At 56.0% G+C, this 12,127-nt stretch overlaps 1 protein-coding gene across 1 annotated transcript in view; it reads left to right on the top strand.

Annotated features, from left to right (window-relative positions):
- The window catches only part of SDHB (succinate dehydrogenase complex iron sulfur subunit B), a 29,059-nt gene extending 21,491 nt beyond the window's left edge, over positions 1–7,568 (top strand). The window contains exons 5-8 of the mRNA XM_026519732.4: positions 96–212; positions 2,867–2,968; positions 4,448–4,570; positions 7,340–7,568. Coding sequence (XP_026375517.1) covers positions 96–212; positions 2,867–2,968; positions 4,448–4,570; positions 7,340–7,417 — 420 coding nt within the window. The 3' untranslated portion in view covers positions 7,418–7,568. The remainder of the gene's footprint in view (positions 1–95; positions 213–2,866; positions 2,969–4,447; positions 4,571–7,339) is intronic.
- Positions 7,569–12,127: the final 4,559 nt, after the last annotated feature.

Genomic DNA, 12,127 nt, shown 5'->3' with positions numbered 1-12,127 from the left:
GTGGGCGTGTCCAAGCAATGGGGTGAATGAGCAAGCCAGGGAGTGATGGTGGAATCTGACCCTTCTTTTCTCCTTCTTCTTCTTCTTCACCTCAGGACTTGAGCAACTTCTACGCTCAGTACAAATCCATTGAACCTTATTTGAAGAAGAAGGATGAATCCCAGGAGGGCAAGCAGCAGTATCTGCAGTCCATAGAAGACCGTGAGAAACTGGTCATTAGTCCCCGTTTATTGTCTTGCTTTGAGGAGTTTTGTTGCAAAGATGCTTGCCAGGGAGCGTGGCTTGGGGGGATGGGGCGGGGAGTAGCAGCGTGGGACGCTGCAGACCATTTATGGAGTGTATTCTGGAAAGGAACTGCAAGAACACCTGTCCAGGGGCTGGGCACCCATCCTCGCAGGGGGTGGTGTGAACCCACAAGGGGCTCGCAGTGGGCCAAGGATCCGGAGTACGTCTGCCCTGCCTGGAAGGGCAGATGATTACCGTGTTGCAGCATGTTTGTTTCAGAGGAAACCTGTATGCAAATGATCGGGTCTTGCCGAGGTGGCAACTCCGTCAGAGCTGCTCTTTAACCGTGTGGGCACATCAGACACCTCCAGTCACTGGCAGTCATGCTCCCACCCTGCATTACAGGTGGCAGCCAAACGGGGACTGGAACCTTGGCGTTCTTTCCTGACGCCGAGTGTCTGGGGATTGCTGGGTGGGGCGGTGACGGCTCTGTCACTGGCTTGGCGTTCCAGTGTCCAGGCTGTGAAGTCTTACGGTGAAGGGGTCATTCTCAAGTTTTCAGTCTCCTTCTCTGGCACTCTTCCCCCGAGAAGCCTCTGATTTACACCTGCACGCCCTGCACACTCAGTGTCCTTGTGGAGAGGGAGCAGTGGGAAGGGGACCCAGTAGATGGCAGCATGTCTGCACGGGGCCAAGGACGTGTGCTGTGTCACAGTCCGCACATCACACGTTCCTCCCATATGGCACTTCCCCGAAGAGTATCCCTGGCAGGTGCACCGCTAGCAGGCTGAGCGCACCTCCAGGACAGCGGCCGAGGCCCTGGCGAGGGGTATTTATCAAGACCTGTGAGGCACGTGGATGAGTACGAGCGGTGTACCTTCTAGAAGTCTTGGAGAATGTCGGGGCCCTCTTCTTTGCCCTGTAAAACTTTAAGAAAGGAGAGTCCTCGTGTGAGTGCGCAGCGCTCTTCATGGATTGATGTAACGCAGCGTTAGTCCCTTGTTCTCAGGACCGGGCTCTGCCCCGCATTCCGACTGCCCAGGCCGCATTCCGACTGCCCAGGCCGGCAGGGCCGGCTTGGTGCTGGTCTCTCCGGGCCAACTCGCCCTCCCGCATCCCGCTTTCCTCCGGTAGGCAAGCCCCCAGCTAGGAACCGCCTCCTTGATGCGCCTCGTACCGGGGCATGAAGGGTCCCCCTGGGTGTGTTTTCTAGATAATCAAAGTTCACACATTTAAATACCAAAAATTTGTGAAGTATTTTTCACTTCCTTAAATTAACATGCTGAACATAACTTTTTCTCACAGTTTTAAACGCCATAATGCTCACTGTGGGTAATTGGAAAATACAGATAACTATTTTTAAATACAAGTAATCTGTGATATTCTAGCAGCCAAGGATAATGTCCATTGACAGCTACTTTTGTTTTTCCTTCATGGCTCCATTCCATTTTTATGCAGCTGGGATCAAAATGTAAATACGCTTTTGTAGCCTTCTTCACTTACGTTATTTGAGCATTTTCCCACGTTCTTAGGAACTCTCCGTGAGCATTTGCTCGGACTTTGTTCTGCGACCTCAGCAGAATGCTCTGTGTATCACTTAACCATTCCACTACTGTTGGGCAGTGAAATTATTTCCAGTTGTTCACCGTTACAAATAAGGCTGGATAAACATCTTTATCTTTCAAGTTCTAGCCAAAAATTTGAGTTCCTTTTCTTGTTACAGGTTTTTCTGTAAGTGGACTAAAGAACATGACCATCACAAAGGCTCTTAAGTCTGTCACCCTGTGCTTTCTAGACCAGTGGGGCAGTCTGCACCCCCCCCCCCCGAACAGAACATCGATTTCGTTGAAGCCTCACAGTTACAGTCATGACCGTCCGCTCTGTGTCCCATTACTGTCAGTTGTCACTTCGGGTGTCACTGTGCCCGTCTGTCTTCCTGCTTTTAATCAGTTTCTGTTTTCCGCAAAATCAGAAAGTCCAGTTTGTCGGAACTGGGTGGACAGATTGAGTCACCGGGGCAGGGTTCAAGCGCAGGCAGGCGTGCCAGAGTCGGACCGCCTGGGGTCCTGTCCCAGCGCTGGCTCCTTGCAGCTGTGTGACCCTGGACCAATAACTTAACCTCTCTGGACGCTAGTAGTCCTCACGCCGTAGGATTGTTGGGATGACCAAATGAGGGAAAGTGAGTTCGGTGCGTGGGGCTTATTTAGGATGATGTCCCCGTTGCCAGTCCGGGCAGAGGCTGGCGTAGACTCCTGCATTCCCCCGCACGCAGGTCCTTCCTCGTTTCTCTGGGAGTGCGTTCTGGGCGGTAAGGTGTGGGGGGGATCGGTTAGGTTTTTTTGGTTTTGTTTTTTTGAGATAACTGAGAGGTTACTGTTTATTAGAGGATAAGTGCTTGGACTTAAGAACTCTGGATTCTAACCCAGCAAATGTGTACATTTCAATTCCAAGACATTTCTTATGGATCTAATAAATTTGAATCTAATAAACTTCTGTAAGCCAGCCCTAAGATTTTGCCAAGAAAACTCACGTGCAAGTAGGTGCTTTGTTCACACACTGACCCCAGACGTCACGATCAGTCGGCAGGAGACAGGCCCGTGTCTTCCGTGGCGCTCGCCTGACCGCCCTTCCCCCCACACAGGACGGGCTGTATGAGTGTATCCTCTGTGCCTGCTGCAGCACCAGCTGCCCGAGCTACTGGTGGAACGGAGACAAATACCTGGGGCCTGCCGTTCTTATGCAGGTAAGGTGCTTCCTCGCTGCTCTGAGAGCACTTACAACGGAGGCGTCCAGGGCGCCTGGCTGGCACGGTCGATCGAGTGGCCGACTCTTGGTTTCGGCTCAGGTCATGATCGCAGGGTCCTGAGAGCCAGCCCTGCATCGGGCTCCACGCTCAAGGTGGAGTCTGCTTCTCTCCCTCTGCCCCTCCCTCTCTCTCTGCCCCTCCCGCTTGTTCTCTCTCCCCCCACCCCCCCAATAAATGAATAAATAAATAAATCTTTAAAAAAAAAAATGAAGGCGTCCAAGAGGACAGCAGATTGTTGGAAACCAGGCGCCCCGGCGGGCACCGTTACAAACAGGGCAGTTGGCTGCATTGTCTTCACTTGGCTTTCAGTAAATCTTCATCTGCAAAGTACCTCATTTCTGTGTGGTCAGGGCCACCCCAAGGCGTGGTGGCACGCTTTTTGGTGAAATAAGCCTTGCAGGTGTTTCAGACGTTATCCCCTGTGCAGCTGGCTCTTGCCTACCCACCAGCCGCTCTCCCCAGACCACATCTGTCAGGTGGCAGCCCAGCTCCCTCGCAGGGGGGTTTCTGACGTGCATGTCGGGGGGGGAGATGTCGAGGGGCAGCTTCCCAGCCCTAAGGCTGGAGCTGGTTTCCAGGCTGATGAAAGCCTGGAGTCCTGGGCTTAGCGGTTACTCAGCAAGAAGGCAGCACTGCCTTCCGGGCACCGAAATGTGTATCGTTCACTGCAAAGAAACTGCTTTGGTTCCCAGAAAGATTTGCTTTTTAAATCTGTGGTCAGTGCTTTTCACAGATTCCCAGCTCCAAAAAACAAGTTCTCATTTCTCATCTTCCCACAAAAAGGGAAGTTACGTGCTGTGTGACCACTTAGCAGTATTGATTTCCATCCACATAAAAGATGGAATAACGAGGCGCGGTCGCAGTGGGCGTCTGCACCCGCGCTGCGAGCTGGCGGGGAGCGGAGCTCCCTCCGCCTCACTGCGCCCCCGGCCCGTGCTCCGGCGGTTAGCTGCCTTCGGCCGGCTTGTGCCGGGCTCCGGGCAGACTGACCAGTTACAAGAGTCCACCCGTGGAACATACTGTCTCTGGACAGATCTCTAAAGTCATCAGTCAGCTGGGAGACCATAGTGGGTGCTGTAAAGACAGAGTCATGTGATACTGCCCCTGCCTTGCCTCACTCATAGAATCTGCCCAGGAAGCCATTGAGCACCTTGAAATAATGAAATAAAGCCTAATCACGTGTAATGAAGCACCGGGGTACCAGGTGCCATGCGCCCCAGCGTGGGGGGGGGGGGGGTAATGCGTGAATCGAGAGTTCTAGACGAGGGACCTATCCTTCAAAGATGGCAGGAACTACGGAGCAGAGACAGGCCTCTAAGCTGAGGGACTCCCTGTCTGCGGCTCCCCGGGGGCTCTGGGCTGGCTGGTTGCGTTGCCAGCAGGGCTCATCAGCCCCCCCGCCCCCCGGCTCCCCAGGCGTACCGCTGGATGATCGACTCGAGAGATGACTTCACGGAGGAGCGCCTGGCCAAGCTGCAGGACCCGTTCTCCCTGTACCGCTGCCACACCATCATGAACTGCACCAGGACCTGCCCCAAGGTACGTGGTGCCACCCCTGCCACCTGGGCTTCTGGAGAGGGGCCAGAGAGCGCCGTCCCCTGGCGGCGAGCCTGGGGGCTAGAGGGTGCCTGGCTGCAAGGACCAGGCTGGCTCGGGCCCCGCCCCCTCGGGAGAAAGGTTTACTTGGAGGGCATGCAAGGGCCTGAGGGAGTCGGGGATGCCCCAGGAATCCATGGACTGGAACCTGTGCTGTCCCTGACTCCACAGGACCCACAAGAGGAAGGGTAGCAGAAGGCAGGGAGCTGTGGTGACCGGATTCCTGCTCTGTGTCACGGGGTCTCCGGCTCACAGCATTGCTGCCAACGTGCCATGCTCTGGCAGCCAGCCCCTTTCTCACGGCTTCCTCGGTCTGGTTTCTGCTCAGCCTGCTTTAGCTCCCGCTCCCTGCTCATCCTCCTGCATCCTGCTCTCACCCTGACCTTCAGCTTCTGCCACCTGCCCGTCTTCTCTCAGCCTATCCGTGGAGCCCGCTGTGGACTGGCTGCCCTCTGGTCAGGTGCCAGCCCTGCGGTCCAGTCAGCGGGCAGGGAGCAGCCAGGGCCACACGGCCCAGGACACGGCTGCCCTTGGAGCAGAGACTGCGGGCAGAGCAGGGTCCCTGAAGGAGGCAGCGAGGGAGCAAGCAGCAAGATGGAAAACTCTAGGACAACCAGTTAGCAGTTTTTCAAAAAGGGGTGGGGGGAGATAGCGTAGCTTAAACAGGAAATTGAGACTGGCTAATTCCCTGCCTTTTTGCCTGGACACCATGTTTCAGGGACCCCGTCTCTACGACGGTGCTTCTTATGGTCTGGCAGCAGTGGGGCCTGGCAGGGGCCCCCAGGCTCTGCTCCCCAGGACCTCTAACTTGGGGGGCAAGTTAAGGCCCCGACGTGCTTACAACAGCGTCTGGCACACGGTGAGCCCTCCATAGATGGGCCCGCAGATGGGGGCCGGCCTGTGAGGCTGTCAGAGATGGGCAGCTCCCAGGGTGGGCCACGCTGTCGCGTTTCTCGAGAGCTCCACGTGGCTTCTGAGGTGCGTTCCCCGGGCAGGCGCCTCTGCAGCAGACAGGCATGGAGGCCTGTGGGACATCTGTGACCTGTGGGGCTAGACGAGGCCTGGGTTGTGTGAGCTGGAAGGGTCCCTTTCACTGTCACAGATGGGAAAGCTGGACCCTGGGCAGGAGTTGGGGGACGGGGGCAGCCAGCGACTTCCTGAGGTCGCTATCGGGGCAGGGCAGGGCGGGGAAGGCAGGCCCCCGGATTCCCAGACCCGTCTCTGCTGTCCCCGATGAGGTGAGCTGAGCTGCCGAGTCCAGCCGTAAACCGGGGGGGGGGGGGGGGGGGGTGTGCTACACTGGACAGGGGGCTCCGCGGAGGCCCTTCCAGGGGTTTCACGCGGCACATGAACGCACACGGATCCTGTTCTGTCTCACGCTGCCTTGTCCCCTTAATTTCCTTGGTAGACCATTCCGTGTCAGTCTTTGAAGAGTGTCCTCTCTCCCTTCCTTTCTCTCTGAGGATCTCGTTTCTTTTTCTTCTTTCTTTCTTTCCACACACATTTTTTTCCCACCACGGAAGTGCTTTTTTTGGCAGTAGAGTTGCACGGACACAAGTTTCTCAGCTGGGTGGGAGGAGGCGATCACAAGTCTAGACGGTACCAGGAGCGAGGGAGAGTAGACGGCGCAGAAGTCCGCGTCACCGGGAGCGTCCAAGTCTTGGTGTTCCACAGTGGCCCGCGGGTCTCCTCTGACCCTCCTGTTTCAGGGCTTCCCAGGACAACCTCCTTGGCCTCCGAAGGCATCCTAGTTCCCTGGGCCGGCGCCCTAGGGGGCAGGAGGGCGGGGTGGCCCTGCCTGGGGACCGCAGGGCGCACAGCACCAGCTCCATAGCCCAGCATGGGGGGCTGGGGCTGGGCCGGCCGTAGAGCATGAGGCCCTGGGGAGTCTGGTGTGGGCAGGGGGCCGGGGGGCCGGGCCTGGGGGGAGAATCTGGGCCGGGCCAGGTGGCTGAGCAGCTTGGTCTCAGGCGGAGCAGGGCTCTTGGCACCAGGGAGAAAGTTGTTTTAAATGCTGCCACCTCCTCTACTTCTCAGTCTTCTCTGCATGCTTGTTGACGATGTTTGCATACGGACTCAGGGCCCTTGAATTTCTTGCCGCTGAGAGGACGTGGCCACGTATCCTTGGCCAGTTCCTGGGTGTTAGACGTGGCGGACTTCTGCGTCCTGCTCAGGGTCTTCACGGCCCATCTTCTGGGCCTCTTTCCACACACTTCAGTGTCAGGGTTAGAGACGTCCTGCTAAAACGGGGGACTCTCTTCTAATCTCAGAGGTGTCCTTGTCTCGTGTTGCCACATCTTCACGTGTCTCCCTGCCTGTTGGAGGTCAGCCCTCGTGGGGATCCGGCGTGGCCGGCCAGTCACTGCTGATGGCGCCTAGGAGCGGCCGCCAGGGAGGCTCGCTGCCGGTACCCGTGGGGAACGTGTGAGGGACCGACGGCCGCTGGCTGGCTGGGACACTGGCCGTGGCCGTGGAAGAGCTGCCCCCTCCTGGGTGTGTGTGCGTTTCGAGCACGCGCCCCACGGGGGTGCTGCCCCGGGTGTCTTTGGGCAGACGCGGGAGAGCCCTGAGCCCAGGCCCCTGGCGTTGGAAGGACATGGTTTGCATGCACCTTGCTTTGACCCTGTTCCTGTGGGCGGATCGCCCGAGGCCCTGGGTTCTTCGTTCACTCTCGCTTACCCGGTGACATCAGTTGTCTCCTCTTCTCTCAAGGGGCTGAATCCAGGCAAAGCTATTGCTGAAATCAAGAAAATGATGGCCACCTACACGGGGAAGAAAGCGTCCGTGTAACTGCCCCCACGCCAGCATGACAGCCAGCTCGGCTGGACGTGCTTTGTATCCGCTTCGAGTCCTTCAGAGGTCTTGATTTTCCATGAGTACAGCATGTATAATAAAGATTTTAAGAAATAAATAAACGTTATTCTACTTTAGTAACAAAAAAGCATGCCTGTTCCTTCTACTTGCTGAAGAGGAATGCGCGGGTGCCAGAGGGAAGTGTCCTTGTGCTTGGAGGGAGGCCCAGGCTCCTGCACTGAGCCCCTGGGGATGGGGTGGGGGCCTCTTCCCTTTGCCCCTCCCCAGCTGGACGCCCCTGGACGGGCTCCTTCTCCTCGTAGCCTCTGTCTGTCTGTACAGGGAGGGTGGTGACGATGCTCGCCTCACCCCTGGCTGCGGGACTCGCCAAGTGTTCGCTCTCGTCCTTACGCAGCCTCCCGGATTGGAATTAAAGCCGCGCCTTGCTAAGTCAAGGCGAGGTTAGCGGCCTCCAGCGCAGAGCAATGACTGGGTCCACTGTGACCTCGGGTACCACGGCTGACCTCAAGGGGCCTCCCCGGCAAGCATGGATTCCTGGCACGGCTGCCTGGGCCGTGAGGCTCTCCCACCAAGGCAGCTCCACTCTCTGAAAAGCCAGACAGTGCGAAAGTGAGTCAGGGTGGAAGTGAAAGGCCCTCCAGACCCCGAGTCACTCACCCCACCCCCCACTGACAGTTGTATTTCCTCCCAGACCTTTCCGTCTTGACAAACGGGCATACAGAAAGCTTTCCCTTCAAAATCGGGGTGTGATATGGGGCGCCTGGGTGGCTCAGGTCAGTTAAGCATCCGACTCAGGTTGTGATCTCAGGGTCATGAGAACGAGCCCCGTGTCAGGCTGAGCATGGAGTCCGCTTGGGGTTCTCTCTCTCTCTCTCAAATAAATAAAATCTTAAAAAAAAAAAAAAAAAAACCCAGGGTGTGATATAACCTGTCCACTTTCATTTTTCCTCTTTCTTCTTGTCACATACACATAACAAAACTGATGTTCTTAGCCATTGTTAGTGTGCTGTTCGCGGCGTTCTGTACGTTCACATCGCTGTGCAACCAGCGTCCAGAACTCTGCGTCCGGCAGAACTCGTCCTTGTGAAACAGCTCCCCCGCCCCGGCCACCGCCCTTCTACTTTCTGTTTTCTGACTTTGACGACTCTCCCTCCTGTGAGTGGAATCATACAGTATTTTGTCTTTGGTAACACTTCACTTGCCATAAAGTTCTCAAGGTTCATCCGTGTTGTAGCCTGTGTCAGAACCACTTTCCTTTTTTTTTTTTTTAAGATTTTATTTTTAAGCAGCACCTGGGTGGTGCATTCCGGTAAGCGTCCGACTCTGGATTTCAGCTCGGGTCATGGAATCGAGCCCTGCCTCGGGCCCTGCACTGTGCAGGGAGGCTACTGGTGATTCTCGCTGCCCCTCCCAGACTCCCCCACCCCCCCCCAGTGTGTGCTCTCTCTCTTAAAAAAAAAAATTTAATCTCTACACCTCACGTGGGGCTCGAACCCACAACCCCGAGATCAAGAGTCACATATCCTTGGGGCGCCTGGGTGGCTCAGTCGTTAAGCGTCTGCCTTCAGCTCAGGTCATGATCCCAGGGTGATGGGATCGAGGCCCGCATCGGGTTCCCTGCTCAGTAGGAAGCCTCCTTCTCCCTCTGCCACTCCCCCTGCTTGTGTTCCCTCTCTCACTGTCTCTCTCTCTCTCAAAAAAAGAAAAAAGAGTCCCGTGTCCCACCGAGCCAGCCACGTGCCCCAGAACTTTGTAAGGCTGAAGAGCACTCCCTTGCGTGTAGACACCACATTTCGTGGGTTCACCCATCCCTCAGTAGACACTTGGGTTGCTTCCACGTTTTTTAGCTCTTGGGAATGACAGCAGCGTGCTGGTGTTACCCCACAATATGTAAGGGCCTCTTTGCTGCTAATAAAGCTCTACCTGTGTGTGTCATTCAAATTCCGCCTGAGCCTCTCCAACCCCGGGTTCGTGCTCGAGGGGCAGGTGCACCGTCACGGCCCTGCGGCTGCTGCCCGTTCGACCGTCCTCTCCCTGGGGAACACTCCAGGGCTGCTCTTTCACCCACAGCAGTGAGATCAGCCAGGAAACAAAGGCCCCTTGCTTCATGAGGCAGGAGGCGAAGAACAATGTCTGACTCACCCAGGATGAACCTTAATGAGCGTTTCTGGCTTTGAAAAGGGGCAGCTCAAAAGCCCTCGCTCCAGCATTACGAGAGGCCAGGTGCTGGGGGGAGAGATGAGCAAGATGTCCTCCCTGCTACCGAGGAGCCCAAGTCGCCAAAATAAAAAGGATCAGACACTGATTTATTAGAAATTCACGACGGTCTTCGCCCTGAAGTGTCGCATCTCAAATTCTTGACCACCCCTGTAAGACCACACGGTACCCCGTCCTCAGGTGCCGGAGCGTCTGTTCAGAAGTGGGAACCGAAAAAGCTCCGGCAGCCCGCACACGTTCCACGCCCGCTCACACCCCGTCCACCTCTGTCAGCCCCCGGAAGGTCACAGTCCTCGGATCCACGCATGATCTGACTTTGCCCCTCGCGCCTGGACGGGTAGAGAAAGACGGGTTTTCTCGAGAAGAGCGTCAGGGCTCAGAATGACAAGCTCTGCACCGCCCGCTCCGGGGACAAGGCAGTGTCCTGTCCCGGGAGCTGCCACCGCAGATCAGCTTCCGCACCCGTCAGATCCGTGACCGCTGCCACTCTGACCCCGTCTCAAACCGGGGCCAAATGGGAACATGTGATCCACCCATAGTTGCATTTAAATCTTTCTCTAGATTGCAGGCAAACGTTCCATCTCAACAGTCACAGAGTTTTCCAGTAAAAACTTCAGACCTGAGCAGAGAAAGACGGTATTTTGTCCCTTATGCTACTTCTGGGCCCCCAACCATGTCCAGACGATGTGCCTTCATTCACAAAAGTAACACTGTGGAATTCCTCGAGTTTCTCTAAGACGGGACCCAGCCATCTTTTCTTCCCTGGTCGTTGGGCAACTTGAACCTCTGGCCTCTGTTTTCCTATCTATAAAATGGGAATTAACAGCATTCCCCGCTCAGAATTGTGGTTCAATTCCAAATGAGAATAAATGGGAGTTCTCACGCCCCCCCCCAAAAAAAAGGAAATATGTGTGTAGACAGATATGTGAACTCAGGGAAGAGAATCCTTTATACCTCAAAAAAGCTGAAAATTTTTTTAACTAAATACTTAACATATTAATTTTCAAAAAAATTAAGACAAATGGGAAAGCATGTAACCTGCAGAAGAGCAAATGCTCCAGAAACGCAATTCAGCTGATTGGTCTCAAATCCCCACGGCGCGGAAGGCCCGCTCAGAGCTGCAGGGACCACCCGGGACTTCCGGTCCCAGCCCCCTGCACCTGAGGACCTGGGATGTGTCTCACCCGCCCGGCCAGAGCGGGGGACATCCCGTCCAGGGGATGGTTTTTCTGGGCAGGACCAAGAGCGCGTATTTCTCACATCGCACTGACCGCTCAGTGCAAGGACAGAGCGCTTACGGCCGACCCCAACACCCAAATTATCTCCTGCCCTTCTCCTCACCCAGGAGACGGCAACACAAATTGCTGAAACCCCACTTTATGTGTCTAGACAGCCATCATCTTGTCATGGGGTGTGTTACCAGGTGAGAAAACCCGCTTTTGTTGCAAAAATCTAGTGAAACTGGCAAAATTGAGAAGTAAGGCAATGCTCCCGAATAAACTGGTTCACACTCATGACTTGTCAAACCTTTTGCCACTTGGACCAGGCCTATTTTATGTCCTTCTCGGGGGCCCCCAAGGGAGCAGCGACTTTGCAAGGAAAATTCCTTGATGGGTTCTGACCCACAGGTGACTGGAGCCCAACCCACAGACCGCTCAGAGGACCACACAGTGAGAGCCACTTCCCCAAAGGTAACCCCAGCAGACGGCAGGGCCTTCCACATCCTCTGTGGTTCTGGAGGAAGCTTCCTCTGGCCTCCTGCCCGTCCAGGCGATGGGCGGAGCAGCAGGTGCAGCTCCTTCCCACATGGCTCAGAGGGTGGAGCCTCTTCAAAGCCCAGCCCCATGAGCACTATGAATGAGGAGACCAATCCGGCAAAGCGGTCCCTGAGCCCCCTGCTTTCGTGACGCCTCCAGCCCAGCGCCAGGAGCTAAAGAAAGCAACCAGCTTCCACCAAGCACCTGCTGTCTCATTCTGCCCTCTGAACAGCTTCCGTTCTGCACAGCAGCAGAGGGGCTCAGAGAGGGAAAGTGACCGTTGTAAGCTCACACAGCTAGAAAGCTCCAGATGCACATCGTAACGCAGGTCTCTAGGGCCAGAGCCCAGCCCCGGTCCCCGTACCACACTGCCTCTTGACAAGGCCATCCTAGCAGGCCACTTCTCTGAACGCAGCCATTCTGCCTGCCGGGGGGCTCTGGGTTCCCTGGGGCAAGAGGTCCATCAGGCATTAGGCTAGGGTCTGGAGGAGGACATGGGGACTCTGAGAAATAGCCCACCCGCACTGGAAATATCATCAGCAGATGACACAGGACGTCTCAAAGGAGTGAAGCCAGCCGCATCCCCCAGGTGGTCAAGCAGCTCCACCAGCAGCCTGCCCGAGCTCAGCAAGCGGCTCCGTTGTCCCCCACCTGCTCAGAACAGAACCCTGGAGCATCTCTGATTCCACGCTCCTGCCCTCCACTCCTGTGC

Source organism: Ursus arctos, unplaced genomic scaffold (genome assembly GCF_023065955.2).
Source record: "Ursus arctos isolate Adak ecotype North America unplaced genomic scaffold, UrsArc2.0 scaffold_32, whole genome shotgun sequence".
NCBI classification, from domain to species: domain Eukaryota; kingdom Metazoa; phylum Chordata; class Mammalia; order Carnivora; family Ursidae; genus Ursus; species Ursus arctos.
The sequence above is the reverse complement of the archived record's forward strand: the minus strand, read 5'-3'. Positions and strand labels throughout refer to the sequence as shown.